Source organism: Sciurus vulgaris (genome assembly GCF_902686455.1).
Source record: "Sciurus vulgaris genome assembly, chromosome: X".
Lineage (NCBI taxonomy): Eukaryota > Metazoa > Chordata > Mammalia > Rodentia > Sciuridae > Sciurus > Sciurus vulgaris.
In genome coordinates this window covers 5,227,378-5,245,646 of record NC_136471.1, presented here as the reverse complement: position 1 = coordinate 5,245,646, position 18,269 = coordinate 5,227,378, and the positions used below count along the sequence as shown (strand labels likewise).

Below are 18,269 nucleotides of genomic sequence, written 5' to 3'. Positions count from 1 at the left end.
GTTATTTAATCAAGTAACTATAAATAGCCCACATGCATGAATATTAGGTAACAAATTTTTAAAATACCCACTCACCATACATATGAAATGCATGCATGTTTAAATTGTATGCATGTTTATGTAACTACAAATAAATATAAGTGTAATCTACAAATACATTTTCTGTATATATATATATATATATGTATATATATATATATATATACCTATATGTAAAATTTACACATGCATATGGTAGAGATGAAAAATATATTTCACATGCTAAATGACAGTTTAAAAATGAAAATGACTGCGTGAATTATGAAATGTTAGACAACTTCAAAAAAAGTAAGATTTAGCCAAGCTCTGATACAACCCTATAATCTCTGCTACTCCAGGAAAGAAGATTGAAAGTTCCAGGCCAGCCTGGGCAATTTTGTGAGATTCTATCTCTAAAACAAAAGTAAAAACCATAAAAGAACAGACTGGGACAAGTAGCTCAGTGTGAGATCCAGGATTCAGTCCCTAGCAACTCAGAAAAAAACAGCCTAGGCCAAATCACTTGCTGCTGCTTACAATTACAATTATGGTATTAGTAGATCTCTGTGAAGTCAGGTTTGGGGAGTGCATGGTGGCTGAAGGAGAGACCCCTAGGAAGGAGAGGCTTTCTAGAAATAGGCCATTGCAGACAGGGAACAGGGGCTCCGCTCCTACTCTCAGACCTGGGAAATCCAGGGCAGGCCGAGCTGTCAGTCTGACACTCCCCACTCTCGCTGTCACTATGGGGGACTGTCAGTGGAACAGGACATGCTCCACGCTCTGTCAAGAACCAAGTGAAAAGCCTGAGGAAGGAAGGTGGGCCCCAAAGAATCAGGTTGTGCCCCTGCTGTTCACCTTGGTAGGACCCAGGCAGGTGGTCCTAAGTGACATCCACTGAGTTCCATCATGGGGGTCAGAAGGAGGCGAGGACATTTTTCTGGCACAGAATCAGAAGAGGGGACATGACCCCGACAGTAGGTGAGGGTTGAAGGTGGACTAAGGAGGCCTGATCAGAAAGGAGGATCCCCAAGTCATCCAGACTGACTCTATCACCAGGCCCACCTGGAAACTGGGGGGCAGAAGTCTAGGGTGAAACTGTCTGTCGCAAGGGACCCTGCCAGTTACACCTGATGCCAGAGACATGCGATACATTTCACCTGAGTGCACAGGGCCTGGAGTCTCTTTGGGGTCAATGTGAGAGCTGGGGTGGAGTGAGGAGGCCCCATCATAGAGTGTCACCCAACTTCCTGGTGACTTCTTTTGTCAGCTTTGCACCCTAAGTGTGGGTGGGGGCGGATTTCCTGGTGACACTTTCCGCTGCAGTGCACCCTGAGTGTTATAGCCTTGGCATGAGGTCAACAAGGAACAGAGACAGGGACTGGGGTCCGTTTGTGTCAAGGTGATAGCTGAGGGTGAACGGAAGAAGTCCCATCCCAGAAGGAGGGTCGCCAAACAATCTACACTGCCTCTGTGCCCAGCTTAGAGGTGGGGGAAAGTATTCTAGGGTGACTCCTTCCCCCACAGGAGACCTTCAGGGTTACACTGACCTGAGGCCCATGGGGAGCCCCCTGGGAATAATCAGGATCAAGGTAAGACCTAAGGGTGGCTGAGGAAGCCCCACCCCAGGAGGAGAGTCCCCAAACCATCCTGAAAAGCCCTCTGGAAAGTCCTGCAAAGGAAGTGGCAGGACAGAATTCCAGGGTGCCTCTTGTGCAGCGGAAGATGATGGGAGTTACAGCAATTGCCAGAGACCCACAGAGGGCTACAGGGCCAGGGCACTGTGGGAGCCAAGGTGGAAGCTGAGTGTCGACTGAGGAGGCTGCTCCCTGGGGGGAGGGCTCCCAAACCATGCAAGCTGTCTCTGTGGAGAGCACTGACCAGGGGGTGGCGATGGAAAAATGCCAGAGTAAACACCTTTTGCCTCAGGAGACCATGGGAGGTACCACCTTGATCTGGGGTTAGCAGGAAGTGGAAAGAGCCTGAGCTCTACTGGGGTCATGGTTAAAGCTGAGAGTGGACTGAACAGACCCTACCCAAGGAGATGGTGCCCAAACCATCCTGTCCTGCATGGGGAGTGGGGGTGGGGGAGTGGGGAAAGAATTCCAGGGTGTCCCTTCTGCCACAGGGAACACTGGGAGTTACAGAGGTTGGTGGAGGTCAGCAGTGAGCTTACAGGACCAAAGCAGTGGGTGTTGAGGTGAGCGCTGGGGTGGACTGAGGATGGCCATCCTGGGAGGAGGGCCCTAAACCACCCCCACTACCTCTTGTGGCCAGGCCTTCATGAGGTGGGAGTACAGAATTCCAGGGTGCATCTTCCACCGCAGGGGATGCTGGGAGTTAGAGCCGTTGGCTGAGTCAGCGGACAGGGACAGGGCCTGTGGGTGTCAAGGTGAGCACCTAGGGTGGACTGAGGAGGCCTCATACTAGGGGAGGGTCCTAAACCACCGCACTACCTGTGTGGCCAGCCCTGCGCTGGGTACAGGGACAGAATTCGAGGGTGCCCCCTTCTGCCACAAGGTTGGGGGACAAAATTGGAGGGTGCCCCCTTTTGCCGCAGAGGATGCTGGGAGTTAGAGTCACTGGCTTAGTGAGCAGGTAGGACCAGGGCACTGTGGGTGTCAAGGTGAGGACCTGGGGTGGACTGAGGAGTGACCATCCTGGGGGAGGGTCCTAAACCACCCCCACTACCTCTGTGACCAATCTTTAAGGAGTAGGGGAGCAGAACTCCAGGGTACCCCGTCTGCCACAGGGGATGCTGGGAGTTAGAGCCGTTGGCTGAGTGAGCAGGTAGGACCAGGGCACTGTGGGTGTCAAGGTGAGGACCTGGGGTGGACGGAGGAGGCCCCACCCCTGGGGAGGGTCTTAAACTACCTACACTACCTCTGTGTCCAGCCCTTCACAGGGTGTGAGGGCAGAATTACAGTGTGCGACTTCCACTCAAGTGATGCTGGGAGTTACAGCTTCAGGCTGAGAGAGCAGATATGGCCCTGCACTGTGGGTGTCAAGGTGAGAGGGGGTTGGTCTGATAATGGTCATCCTGGGGGGAGGATCCTAAACCACCCATGGTTCCTTTGTGGCTAGCTCTTAACAGGATGGGGGACAGAATTTCAGGGTGCCCCTTCTGCCCCAGGGGATGCTGGGAATTATATCCTTGACTGAGTGAGCCGACAGGGACAGAGCACTATAGGTGTCAAGGTGAGTGCTGAGGGTGAACTGAGGAGGCCCCATTCGTGAGGAGGGGAGGATCCTAAACCACCCACAGTACCTTTGTGGCCCACCGTTCAGTTTGGGGGGACAATTCCAGGGTGCCCCTTCTGCGCAGGGAATGCTGGGATTTAGAGCTGTTGGCTGAGTGAGCAGACAGGGACAGGGCCTGTGGGTGTCTAGATGAGAGCTAGGTGGACTGGGAGGGCCACCCTGGGGAAGCATCTAAAACCGCCCTCACTACCTCTGGGGCCAGCACTGCAGGAAGTGGTGGGGATAGAATTCCAGGTTGCCTCTTATGCCACGGGGCGGGGGGGGGGGGGGGGGGGGGTTACCATCCTTTGCTGAATGAAAACATGGGGCCAGGGCACTGTGGGTGTCAGAGTGAAAGGTGGGGTGCTCTTTGAAGACCCATCATGGGGGAGGGCCTAAACCACCTACAGTACCTCTGTTACCAGCCTTGATGGCGTGGGGGGCAGAATTCGAGGGTGCCACTTCCGTCGCAGGGGACGCTAGGAGTTAAAGCGGTTGGCTGAATGAGCGGAGAGGGCCGGAGCACTGTGGGTATCAAGGTGAGGACCTGGGGTGGACTGAGGAGGCCCCACCATAGGGAACGGTCCTAAAACAACCACAGTACATCTGAGGCCAGCCTTGATGGGTGGGGGACAGAATTCCATCTGCTTCCACCACAGCAGGTGGTGGGAGTTAGAGCCATTGACTGAGTGAGCGGACAGGGCCAGGGCACTGTGGGTGTCAAGGTGAGGAAATGAGGGAGACTGATGAGGGTCCAACCAGGGGGCAGGTCCTAAAGCACCCCAAATATCTCTATGACCAGCCATTCACGGGGTGGGGGGCATAATTCCAGGATGCCCCCGTCCGCCGCAGAGGATGCTGGGAGTTAGAGTCACTGGCTTAGTGAGCAGGTAGGACCAGGGCACTGTGGGTGTCAAGGTGAGGACCTGGGGTGGACGGAGGAGGGCCACCCTGGGGGAGGGTCCTAAACCACCCCCACTATCTCTGTGGCCAGCCGTTCACGGGGTGGGGGCAGAATTGGAGGGTGCCCCCTTTTGCCGCAGAGGATGCTGGGAGTTAGAGCCGTTGGCTGAGTGAGCAGGTAGGACCAGGGCACTGTGGGTGTCAAGGTGAGGACCTGGGGTGGACGGAGGAGGGCCACCCTGGGGGAGGATCCTAAACCACCCCCACTACCTCTGTGGCCAGCCGTTCACGGGGTGGGGGGCATAATTCTGTCCGCCGCAGGGGATGCTGGGAGTTAGAGTCACTGGCTTAGTGAGCAGACAGGGCCAGGGCTCTGTGGGTGTCCAGGTGAGCACTGAGGGTGGCTGAGGAGGGCCCATCATGGGGGAACAGGGTCATAAACCACCCCCACTACCACTGAGGCCAACCCTTCATGCGGAGTGGGTTTCAGAATTCCAGGGTGTCCCTTCCGCGGCAGGGGTTGCTAGGAGATAAAGCCATTGGCTGAGTGAGTTCCGGCCAGGGCACTGGGGGTGTCCAGGTGAGCACTGAGGATGGACTGAGGAGGCCCCACTCAGGGTGGGGGAGGGTCCTAAGCCACCCACATTATCTTGTGCCCAGCCCTTCACAGTGTGGGGGGACAGAATTCCAGGGACCCTTCATGCTGCAGGGGATGCTGGGAGTTAGAGCCGTTGGCTGAGTGAGCAGACAGGGACAGGGCACTGTGGGTGTCAAGGTGAGCACCTGGGGTGGACTGAGGGGTGACCATCCTACAGGAGGGTCCTAAACCACCCCCACTACCTCTATGACCAGCCCTGCACAGGGTAAGGGGTGCAGAATTCCAGGGTGCACCTTATTCCACAGGGGATGCTGGGAGTTAGAGCCGTTGGCTGAGTGAGCAGGGCACTGTGGGTGTCAAGGTGAGTGCTGAGGGTGAACTGAGGAGGCCTCTTCCTGGGGGAGGGTCCTAAACCACCCGCACTACCTCTGTGGCCAATCTTTAAGGAGTAGGGGAGCAGAATTCCAGGGTGTCCCGTCTGCCACAGGGGATGCTGTGAGTTACAGCCATTGGCTGAGTGAGCAGATAGGGCCAGGGCACTGTGGGTGTCAAGGTGAGGACCTGGGGTGGACTGAGGGGTGACCATCCTGGGGGAGGGTTCTAAACCACCCCCACTACCTCTGTGGCCAGCCGTTCACGGGGTGGGGGGCATAATTCCATCTGCTGCAGGGGATGCTGGGAGTTAGAGTCACTGGCTTAGTGAGCAGACAGGGCCAGGGCACTGTGGGTGTCCAGGTGAGCACTGAGGGTGGCTGAGGAGGGCACATCATGGGGGAACAGGGTCCTTAACCACCCCCACTACCACTGAAGCTAACCCTTCATATATGTGGGTTTCAGAATTCCAGGGTGTCCCTTCCACAGCAGGGGTTGCTGGGAGATAAAGCCATTGGCTGAGTGAGTTCCGGCCAGGGCACTGGGGGTGTCCAGGTGAGCCCTGAGGGTGGACTGAGGAGGCCCCACTTAGGGTTGGGGGAGGGTCCTAAGCCACCCACATTATCTTTGTGCCCAGCCCTTCACAGTGTGGGGGGACAGAATTCCAGGGACCCTTCATGCTGCAGGGGATGCTGGGAGTTAGAGCCGTTGGCTGAGTGAGCAGACAAGGTCAGGGCACTGTGGGTGTCAAGGTCAGCACTGAGGTTGGACTGAGGAGGTCCCATCCTGGGGGAGGGTCCTAAACCACCCCACTACCTCTATGACCAGCCCTGCACAGGGTAAGGGGTGCAGAATTCCAGGGTGCACCTTCTTCCACAGGGGATGCTGGGAGTTAGAGTCGTTGGCTGTGTGAGCAGACAGGGACAGGGCACCGTGGGTGTCAAGGTCAGCTCTGACAGTGGACTGAGGAGGGTCTTCTTGGGGAAGGGTCCTAAACCACCCCAACTGCCTCAGCCTTTCACGGGGTGGGGGTCAGAATTCCAGGGTGCCCCTTCTGTGGCAGCAGTTTCTGGGAGTTAATGCCATTGACTGAGTGAGAAGTTTGGGTCAAGGCACTGTGGGTGTCCAGGTGAGCACTGAGGGTAACTGAGGAGGCCCCACTCAGGTTGGGGGGATGATCCTAAACCACCCACAGTATGTTTGTGCCCAGCCCTTCACAGTGTGTGATTACAGAATTCTAGGAACCCTTCATGCTGCAGGGGATTCTGGGATTTAGAGCCATTGACTGAGTGAGCAGACAGTGTGAGGGCACTGTGGGTGTCAAGGTGAATGGTTGGGTGGACTGAGGAGGGCCATCCTGGGGTAGGGTCCTAAACCACCCCCACTACCTCTGTGGTCAGCCCTTCACATGATGGGCTGACTGAATTGCAGGTTTCCTCTCTGCCACAGGTCATGTTGGGAGTTAGAGTTGTTGGCTTAGTGCACAGACAGGGCCAGGAAACTGTGGGTGTCCAGGTGAGTGGTGGGGGTAGACTGAGGAGGCCCCATCCTGAGGGAGGGTCCTAAACCACCTACACTACCTCTGTGGCCAGCCCTGCATAGGGTGTTGGGGCCAGAATTCCAGGGTGCCCCTCTGCCACAGGGATTCTGGTTGTTAGAGCCATTGTTTAAGTGAGCAGACAGTGCCAGGGCACTGTGGGTGTCAAGGTGAGTGCTGATGGTTGATTGAGGAGGCTCCTACTGTGTTAGAATCCTAAACTACCCACTACCTCTGTGACCAGCCCTCCTGGGATGGGGACACAGAATTCCAGGGTGCCTTTTTCTCTGTAGGTGACGCTGGATGTTCGAGCAGTTTTCTGAGTAAGCAGACAGAGCCATGACATTGTGGGTTTCAAAGTGAGAGCTGAGGGTGGACTGAGACAGCCCCACCCTGGGGGCAGGGTCCTGTAGGACCCACACTACCTGGTGGCCAGCCCTTCACATGGTGTGGAAGGAGAATTCCAGGGTGCCCCTACTACAGTGGAGGAAGCTGGGTGTTAAAGCCATTATCTGAGGCCCACAGGAAGCAAACAGGGCCAAGGCACTCTGGGTGTCAGGATGAGTGGTTCGAATGGGTGAGGATGCCCCACCCCAGGAGGAGGGTTCCCAAACTACCCAGGCTACTTCTGTGGCCAGCCCTGCCCAGGGTGCTGGGGGTGTTGCAGAATGCTGGTGTGATTCTCTTCCACCACAGGAGACCATGGAGGTTACAGGATGGTCCTAAGGACAGCAGGGAGTGGACAGGGGTCAAGGTGAGAACTAAGAGTGGGCTGAATCCCCACCTGAGTAAGTGGGTCCCCAAACCACCCAGGCTTCTTTGATGACCAACCCTGCACACCAGGAAGCAGAATTCTATGGCCACCTGTTCTGCCTCAGTTATGGCTTTTGCCTGAGGTCCTCACTCCAGTTCTGCAGAATGAATAGGATCCATGCTTTGTTGGTGTTAATGTGAGAGGTGAGGGTGAACTGAAGCCATTTCTCAGGAGAAGAGACCCTCACAATATCCAGGCTCATTTTGTGTGCCCTGAACCCCAGAGAACAGAATTCCTTGACAAAATCATTCTATTATAAGGGTTCCTGGGAATTTATAAATGTTGTCTGAGGTCCACAAAGAGTGGACAGGGCCCAGGTTTCTCCTGGATGAGGTGAGAACTGAAGGTGGAATGAGGAGGCTCCATCCCATAAGGAGGGTTTCCAAATATCTTGATGCCTTTGTGGTTAGAGTTCCCAGACTAAGCCCACTCATCCCTGGCTGGTATATAGGCTCCATCAAGGGGCAGTCCCAGGTAAATAAAGCACAGGGTTCCAGGTTTTGCTAGGAAACAGGGCCAGGAACCCAAGGGAAGACACTGGAACCCCCAGAGAATTTCCTTCCATTCCTGTTTTCCATCCTGTGAAATCTTGGGTAGGTGGCTAGATGTGACATCTGTTGAGTTCTGAATTGGAAGGACAGAGAGAGGACCCTTGTTCTGACGCAGGTGCTCCTCAGCACACCCACAGGGCCCAGGCTCTGTTGGGGTTTAAGGGATAAGGTTTGGATTAGAGGTCTCAAGCAGTGGTACAGTACTTACCTGGCCTACTAGAGGCTGAGGATTTGATCCCCAGCATGTATGTGTGTGCATGTGTGTGCACGCGAACACACACACACACACACACACAAACACAACACACACACAAAATAAATCAATAAATAAAAGAAAATGAAAAGACAATGTGAAATGTTAGGGATGAGGTGAAGAAGCCCCATCCATTTTGAAGGTGTCCAAATTATCCAGGTCTAGGTAAATGCAGTGGCACCCACCTTTAATCCCAATTACTTGGGTGGCTCAGGTAGTAGGATGGCAAATTCCAGGCCATCTAGGGCAAAACAATACAAAGGGCTGACAATGTAGCTCCATAGCAGAGGGCCTATGTGTTCAATCCCAAGTACTGCAAAAAAAGAAAAAAACAGTAATAATACAGGTCATCCTCTTTGGACAGATTTGAAGCACAGAGGGTCATATTTTGTGGATGACCCTCTCCCCAAAATCTCAGAGGATACTGAGTACAAGAGCCTTCGTCTGAAGGGCACACTCAGGCTAGCAGAGGATGGGGTCCAGACTATAGCAGAAACCAAGTACCTAGAGTGAAGAATGAGGGGACACACACAATCCAACTCTGCACCTGCTGTTAGACATTGGAAACTATAGGCATGAAAGGTACATGTGTAGTCCCTTAATGGCTAAGATAGGTGAGGTCCTTGGTCAGGGTAGAGAGACCTTAGACTCTAGAACATCCAGGACTCCCTAGAAATCTGCCCTTATGGTCAGCCTGGTGAGGCTCCATGCTGGGTGAAGAGAAAGGTGGTTCCTAAATTTTATCTGTGGGTCTCTGAGAGGTAGGATGTGTTAGAAGAAGCATAGCCTCAGGTGAGCAGAGGCAGGTACCCAGCCCTACTGGGAGTCAAAGTGAGGACTGAATAAGGACTGAAGTGACCTTGAATCAGGCCCAGCCTGCTCTCAACCAGTGGAGGCCTGTGCACGTTTACATGCACTATGATTTCTGACTTTGGTATCTGGGACTAAGGGAGCTTAGTGGCTTGGTACAAGGAGGAGGGCCTGCTGGCAGTCAAGGTTAGAAATGAGGGAGGACTGATTGGCCTAGGACACAGGATAGGTCACACCCAGCCCTACCCCTGCTTTCAGAGTGAGCCTGTCTTTCATTCTGACTCTGGAATCTGAGGAAGGAGGACTCAGCTTAGGAGAGGAGTGGGCTGCTGCCAGGAGTCAAGGGGAGGACTCAGGGAGGAATGAGAGGAGCCTGTACTCCAGACCAGAGGGGGACCTCCACTCTGACATCAACCCTGGGAGACCCTGAGTGGGGTCGCCAGAGGCAATGCATTTTGCTTCTGCCTCCAGACTGCCAGGAATGAGTGAGCATGGTTGAGATGTGTTTTTTCGGGTCAACAGATGGAGGAATCTCAGGGTCTTCTGGAAAGAGTAAATTAAGAGCCCAGATTAAAGACATGGGAATGTTTCCTTTACTGAAAGCCCAGGATAATTCCATGCAGGGGTGTTGGGAATGGATGACACCCCCCCAACACACTTCCTTCTCTGGGCCCTCAGGGAGATAATGGCCTTGACCTCCAAAATGCACCTACAGGTCAGCAGAGGGGAAAGGGCCCAGACCCTGTCAGGAGTGAGTGTGAATACATTGAGAACACTCCAGATAAAGGAGGCCCGTGGAACCTGCTCCTTCTGCCAATCTAGGGAAAACGTATGCAGCCTTGTCCAAATGTGCTGTCCTCACTTCTGTCTCCTCTAAATTAGGGAAGTGAGACCTTGGTGTGAAAGGGTTCATCAGAACAGCAGAGGAGTCACACCTGGCCATCAGAGTGAGGATTCCAGCATCTTCTGGGAACAAGGTGAGGGACTTTGGTGACAAGGACTGAATGTCATACCTCCTAACGAAGAGATTTCACAGAGCCTGGCTTCCCCTGTAACATACCCTGTGGGGACCCATGCAGGGTCACTGAAAGAAACTTCCTCTCATTTCTGCCTGATGGTTTGGCTAAAAGGTTTTATGTAGGTAAGAACCTTGGTCCAACAGGTGATGACAGGTCAGCAGAGAGAGCCCCATGTGGTTAGCAGAAGAAAGAATCCCAGGATTCAAAATGTGGACCCTATTTGAGAGCTGAATCAGTCATTCCCAGCTCTGAAACAAAGAATCCCACATAGTAAGCCTGTCCTATGTGGTCAACCATGGGAGGCCCCAAGTGGCACAGTCACTTCTACCATGGGCAAAAAGGTGGGGAATATTCAGGGAAATGGGCTCTTTGTCTAAAGAGGAGATGTCAGTTTATCTCAGATGGTGTGGATATAAGGAAGATCAGGTGTGTAGGCAACAGTAAGGAGAATAAACTACAGGATGTAGGGAACCCCCAGACAAGAATACATGGGGCCTATGTCCAGCCATTAGCACTGGAGAGCCCAAATAAGGTGATGGAATGTGGCATCTTCTCACTTCTCAGAGTTCTGGGACTTTCAGGGTGCTGTGTGACTTGATGTGACAGAGTAATGTCAGGTCAGCAAGGGAAACCCCACCTGGTCATCAGACACAAGGGTCCTAGGTTATCCCGAGAGTCAAGGTGAGAACCATAATTGGAGTATCAAAGGAAACTGCAGCCCAGAACATGGAGAGGTGTCCCTCAGAAATACGTTCTGTGCCTGTTGTCAGTCCAGGAAGGACCCCTCTCTAATATGTATGTCTTTGGCCCCTGGGAGGTGAGTGCCTTTATAAGGGGAGGCTGGACTCAGTTCAGCAGAGATGGGATCACAGATCCAGCCAGGAGTCAAGTGAGGACATGGGGAACCCCTCACCTGAACACATGGAAACACAGTCCCCAACTGCTACTTCTCTCAGCCCAGAAATCCCAGGGAACATGGTTAGCTTCCCCTCAATTTCTCCTCTGGTGTCTCAGAGATGGGTCCTTTGTTTAAAGATGGCCTCAGGTCATCAGAGAGAGGATCTTAGAACTTGCCTTTCATCTATGTGAAGACACATTCAACCCCAGTGAATTTGGCCACCTTTTACAAACCCTGGGCAGTTGTGACTATATGTAAGGCCATCTCACTGCCTTTTGTTCCATTTCTGGGAGATAAGCACTCATTGAGAGAGTTTACCTCAGGACAGCTGAGGTGTGGTTTTCGGATCTTCCAGGGGTAAGTTGAGGGCCAAGAGTGAGCACAGAGGTGCACCTCCACCCCAGAACAAAGGAGAATCTCGGAGTTTAGCCCACTCGTCCTGTCAGATCTGGGAATTACAGGGTTTTGCTTGCAGTCTGCGGTCTGGGGGCCCCTCAGATCCTCTTACAAGAGCCGTGGGAACCAGGAGATCAAGGTCTTATTTTGAAGCAGCGTCCTCAGATCACAGAGAAAAGGAGGCTCCAGGTGATATGGGAAGTCTTGCGAGGTGCACACCATGAAAGTGTACCAAGGGCCCTTACAAACCCAATACTAAGAGAACCCAGTAGTCTACAACCCCACATGTCTGACCATCAGCCCCACTTCCTCATACTCTGCAGTCTGGTAGGCCCTTGAAGAGCAGTCTCGCTTCTTCAGTTTCTCAAGATACAGTCCTGCTAGGAGAATAGGAGCATCCCTGATCCTAGAGCATTGCCCACTCAGTAGACCTACGAGTGGGCTTTATGTGAACCACCAAGGGTACTGTTTTCAGCTGAGACCACTGACATGCTTCTTTCTCTCCAGGCCTGTGAGTCCCCTCACCAAGATTCTGCCCATCCTCCTGCCTGCTGTCCCCAGAGAAAGTCATGATGTCTCATTTTCAGTGGAATCAGTGCTCCAAGTCAGGAGACCATCAGGCCAAAAGAGAGTCACTAGATCTGAAGGGTTTGCAGGTTCCTGCAGATGAGGAGAAGGAGGCTACTGTCACTTCCTCCTTCTCTACTCTGATCCCCACCACACCAAGAGAGGTGCCTGCTGCTGGACCACTAATTTGTCCACAGAGTCCTCAGAGAGCCTCCTCTCCCCCTATTGCCATGGCTCCCAATTCATGGAGCCAACCCATTGAGGGCTCCAGCAGCCAAAGAGAGGAGGATCCATTCCCCTGGCATCACCTGGAAGAGCGTGAGTCCTTGCTGCGAAATGCACTGGATGAGAAGATGGCTGATTTGGTGCAGTTCCTGCTCCTCAAGTATCGAATGAGGGAGCTGACCACCAAGGCAGAAATGCTAAATAGTGTCATCAAAAATTATGGGGAGCACTTCTCTGTGATCTTTGGTGTAGCCACTGAGTGCATGCAGCTGGTATTTGGCATTGATGTAAAGGAAGTGGACCCCTCTGGCCACACCTATGCCATTGTCAATGCTTTGGACCTCACCTATGATGGGATGCTGGGTGATGACCAGAGCATGCCCAAGACGGGCCTTCTGATAATCATTTTGTTTGTAATCTTCATGGAGGGCAACAGTGCCAATGAGGAGATTGTCTGGGAAGCACTAAGTGTGATGGGGGTATATGCTGGGAGGGAACATTTCATCTATGGGAATCCTAGGAAGCTTGTCATTGAAGATTTGGTGCAGGAACAGTACCTGGAGTATCGCCAGGTGCCTGGCAGTGATCCTGCTTGCTATGAGTTCCTTTGGGGTCCAAGGGCCCATGCTGAAACAAGCAAGATGAAAGTCCTGGAGTATTTGGCCAGAATCAGTGGGAGTGAGCCCAGGTCCTATCCATCCCTGTATGAAGAGGCTTTGAGAGATGAGGAAAATGGTGTCCATGTGTGATTTGTAGTTAGGGCCACTAGGTGGGGGGAGCACATGTCAGGGTACATTCTAGTCTACATCCATAAGCTTCTCTCACCCTGTGCAGTGAGGCCCACTATTCACACTGTGTTTGAATAGAGAAGTCCCCCTCCTTCGTATATACCATCTTGGTTTTTCTATTCTTTTTGTGTTGCTTAGAATATGATCTGTGTTTTCCATTTGAAATTTTTGAAATATTGTTCCTTCAAATGGAATATTTAATTAGTTTCAGCATCTGCTTTGATGAATGATATTGATCACACATATATACATTTTTCTTTTCCATTACAACTAATAAGAGTTTTCTGTTTTGTAAATCAACTGGGGAATCTTCTATTTTATTTCATGATGTGGAATAAGATACCATGGCATCAAATGAAATTTCCATGGAAATGTGTCATAATTTGCATTAAAATAGATGGTCAATAAATAAAAAAAATGAAAGACAATTCTTGATTTCTTTTCTGTTTTCTCATGTTCTGTAAAGTTATAACATATATGTAAGCCTGAATTTGCTTTGGTTCTTCAAGCATGTTGGAGAAATTTATTTTAATAAGTAATATCCATTGCTCCCGGTTGCATTTGAGCCCTAAACTTTCACTGAGCATCCGCTCTTTGGAAGAGCCTGTTAGTGATAGAAATATTACTAGATTAGGATAAGCTATATCCACGCTTTCCAGTAGGATGGTCAAGTCTAGGAATAGCAACGATATCAGGAAGGTGGTGAAACTTAAAAAAAAATGTGAAGGAGGGTGAGGAGTTAGGGCTCCAGGGTACCGAAGTTGAATGTCAATGCCCAAATGCCAAGACAAGTCAGTTTGGGAATTGGGAGACTTGACTTTAATGAAACTGCATGGAGACCGATGTCAGATCTCAGATGGTGTGTCTTAGCAATGAGAGAATGGAAGACTGCTCTGAGCAGTTCCTTTTGGATGGTGGATGAAGCACAGAAGAATCTCCACCTGGGGCACTTAGAAAAGGCATGGTGTGGTTAAACTAGATAATGAGTATGCATCACCTACAAGGATTTCCTGATAAGGTTGAATCTCATGTAGTGAGGCCATGAAGCCCTTGGCCAGGTATTATTCTGTTTTTCTTGAAGAGTGTCACCTTTGGGAGAGTCTTGGTATTGTCCTATTTGACGATCTTCCCTGGGTGATTTCTCCCTGTCAGTTCAACGGGCATCAAAGATGAGTCATACATCCTCTCATGTGCAGGCAGTTGATTCTGTCAGTATCCTTATAAGATGGATACCAGGATCAGGCCAGTGGCATGGGCCAGGTTCACCTGGAAGTCATAGGAATGCCTAACCAAGAAGTCTTTGTCCAAAGACCATTCTCAGAATTTTGGGGAGTCTTCCCCCTGTTTAATACTATACTCAGACTGGGTCAATTACCAATTGTTTCTTTTGTAAAGGGGAATGTAAGCTATTCTTGTAAGAATAAGCTTTTTTAAGTTTATGAATTTACATCTCTGCTGAGGTGGTATTATTTCTAGGGAAACAGGGTTTTTAGTTCCTGTTTTCAAAGAAATCCGATAATTCCCCTGGCTAGACTTTCGGTGGAGAGAGTGTGAATGATATGAATGAAAATAGTGGTTTGAATGGAAGATAAGCTGCATGGAGGAAAGGAATTGTTCTTGACCCAAATCTAGGAGCTTTGTGTTAGTTGCACCTATTGAGAAGATTCCCTAATAACCTAATCAAATAATACATCCTCTTGGAAGGAACATTTACTGAGCAGCATTATTGGCTAATTTCCTATGAAGCTTCTTATTTAGCTTTGACATCCTTAAGATGTCCTGGGAAACAAATTCCCAGAGGAGAACATGGTAGCATCTGGGATCAAAATAACTGAAAATAGTGGCCAATCACTAAATATCAAATATATGCCAGGCACCCTTCCAAGTGTATTAATACATTTCCTATTTTCTACCAGTCATACAAGAAATTTTTTCTATGAAATTCACTTTACAGATGAAGCTCTTGCATATAGGGCTTGGGAATTTCCCCAACTCTCTGACTAGTAAATGACAAGGCCAGGACTACACTCCCTGGTGTGAGTTGATCTAGAGGCCACATTGTTTCTAATCCTTTCAGTCAGAGGCAGACCTCTGTCTCTTAATTTATTTCTCTACTCAGTACTGTATAATGTCTCATGGATGATGGACCCTCAGTCCAAGGTACTAAAAGTTGACTTGAAGTTATAAGGTGAAAATGATAATCTAATGGTTGCCCCCTACTCCCAATAGAACAGCTCAGAATCACCCACCTTCCTCCTGACATAGAACATGGCTAATTCATGGAGAAGTCACTTGGCTGTGATATTGCTCTCCCTGTAACCTCTCTAATAGCACAAGAACTTTTTACATAAATTAACTTTGAATGGTGCTGTTTAAACATTTGGTTATATACCTGAGAGTCAATGCACGCTCATACTTTAACAAATGTGTGACAAGCAGTCTGATTTGGCCCATAATATACTGCTTGTTCTTGAGATGTAAACTAGGATAGTTTTTGGAACCATCCTGACATTTTGGTAGGATTTTAATGGAGTGTGTTACTAGAAACTGTCCACTTTGCACGTACACAGATGACTGAGCTTATGTATGTGGTCAAAAACCAAAGGGTTTTCATAAGCTATAGAAGGACCATGAAAATCACTATAGAGAAAACGTCTAGCAGAGTTGAGTTTCTAAAAAATACCTGGAGTCCTCCAAGGAGACGAAAAATGCTTCCTTTTTGGACATGCTAACACTGATTTTTAAGAAGAAAAAATCATCCTTCCATTGTCACCTGTCTGTATATTTCTCTATAGGCAAATCCCAGTGTGTATATTCCTACTAGTCCTTCTACTTGCTTAGGCAAGTTCAGTCATATGGACTGTAAAATAACTCACAGATTAAGATACTAACCCTTAAACAAATTAGGGGTAAAATTCTCAGCCTATCAAAATTAGATGTTATTGCAAAGAGAAATAGACAAATATATTACTAAGTAAAGAAAATGAATCCTGCTATTTTTAGAATAATTTAAAAATTAGATGTGCTCTTGTGTTTGAAGCATAGTAGTCACTGTCACATAGTAGATCGTCACTTTGAAATTACCTCAGAAAATCCTGTAAGAAAGGAAGGTGTTGTTATCTTAACAAAAAGCCTATTAGTTGCTTATGAGAGACGTTACAAGTCCTTATCCACAACTTGCCTTTCCATCCTACATGGACACATGGGAGCACTATAGTCCTCTTGTAATTAGAAAAGATCATGAGATGACCTTTTGCATATTAAAATATGTATTTTGCAACTTAAATAATTATTTGTCACTGACATTTCAACCCTGGCAATCATGGGGTGACAGATGTTGCAACCAGATCATCCACACATCTATGTTACAGCCATTTCTATAGGACGTGCTACAGGAACCATGGATAAATCCTCAAGCCATAACCACACATAAGAAGACCTTTCTGTTTTCACACTTAAGATATTAAGTTATACATATTTTCTCCCTGGGATGTGAAAAAGCAGATTCTGTGCCTTTAAGGTCCTGAGCAGGAGCCAGCCACAGGTACTAAATGTGGGAATTTCATTATACCACTTGTACGCTTCAGGCTCCTAAGGCACAACTAACAATTCCCTGAGAGCTGGGATGTCCTCTCCAGTACAAATGGGAAGCAGTGTCTAAAATAGCCAAATTCTATGTTTACACGGGAGATTTCCTTCTCCTGTTGCTATGCTCACATTTGCCCACTTTCTCTTGAACCTGGCCTCAGTCTGCCTCCTCAGATTGGAGGACTATCCTATCTCCCCACAAAGATAAAATAAGTACAAAATGGGATGTTGTGTTGATGTTTGCATGTAAATATCTCTTTTTGAAATTCCTTAGTCAAGAAACTCCTTTTGGGGATGGGGATGTATACTCAGTGGTAGAGTTCTTGCCTGGTATGTACAGGACCTTCGATTCAATCCCCAACACCACACAAATAATTCCCTTCTGAGCAAGTTGTGGTTTACGTAGAACTGGCAGGAGATGATACAGATGGTTGGTAAATAATAGTCATTCTGTGAATGAGCATGAGTAACAACTCACTATGATTATGAGTTATTATTCAGCTGATCCTCCACATAATGACCAAGCTTTGATGAACTGATCGCCCTACCTGAGTGATTATGAGGTTGATCCAGAAAGGTAAGGCAGGGATGTCCTCCTGTCAGCCACCACAGGGCCAGCTAGGACCATGGTGTCCCCAGACAGGAAGTTTGTGCAGACTAAAGGCCGTGTGTATACGATGAAGCAGCTGTCACTAGGACACTCCCCAGTCCCCAGAACACACCCAGACCCAATTTAGGATTTGGAAAGGAGCTGGGCAGGAGAGGGCTTTGGGGTTCTGAGACAGTGGTGATGAGGATCAGCAGCCCCAGGAGAGGCAGAAGGAGGAGCCCCCACTGGATCCATGTGAACTTCTGTGTACTGGCCAGGGGAGGGACACGGGAGCAGAATGGGACTGCATGTGAGCTGGAGTCCTGGACCACATCATGAGTCAAGTGATCCTGAGAAAGACCGGGGCAGACCCCTGTGTGGCACTCCAGGATGAAAGCAAGGACACTGCTGTAAACAGGGCACTGCCTGGAAGTTGTTGGAGGGAGATGACATGTGTGGAGAATGCTTGTTCAGGGAGGCCAAGGAATTCCAAGCACTAGCCACAGCCCTTTAAGGAGGTATTTCCAGGCTCTGACATCCTCAGTGCAGCCTTTTGTGCCACCACATAATACCCAGGCTAGAAACTTTTACATATGTTGGAAACTGATTAAAGTTGATCTGATAAAATTATTTGATTTTTGAGGAATATAATATTTAAGAAACATATCATGATCTCTTACTGGGTGCTAAGGCTTATGTTGGGCATCAGGATTTCATAAGATAACATTTAACCCTTGCTCTGATGAGCTGATTATCTAGTAGTGGTGTATGACTACATTAAGAAATTTCTTTCTCTGTGGTTCCAGAAGACCTAAGATGTGTGTCCAACCAAAAATGTATAAATGAAAAGGCATTTGTTTCCATGTTAAAAGAGTTTAACCAGACTCATGTTTAAGAGACGCTAGTGAGAGCAGGTACTCTATAACCAGCCAGCCTGGATAAGAGTCTTAACCACTTCATATGTATTATCATGGGTAAGTTTTCAATCTCCATCTACTTCAGTTCCTTCATCTGTCAAATGCAGACAGCAATATTGGGCACTATAAGGACTAAACCAGGTAATATCTGTAAACTAAGTGTTTGGTTAATAGAGTCAAGTGAGTGTT

General features: G+C 49.4%; 1 protein-coding gene across 1 annotated transcript; it reads left to right on the top strand.

Moving 5' to 3' along the window:
* Positions 1 to 11,978: 11,978 nt before the first annotated feature.
* On the top strand, positions 11,979 to 12,947 carry LOC306651044 (melanoma-associated antigen 4-like; the record flags this gene model as incomplete). The annotated part of the gene is made up of 1 exon (XM_079123591.1): positions 11,979 to 12,947. The coding sequence occupies one exon, from the start codon at positions 11,979 to 11,981 to the stop codon at positions 12,945 to 12,947; it is 969 nt and encodes a 322-aa protein (XP_078979717.1).
* Positions 12,948 to 18,269: the final 5,322 nt, after the last annotated feature.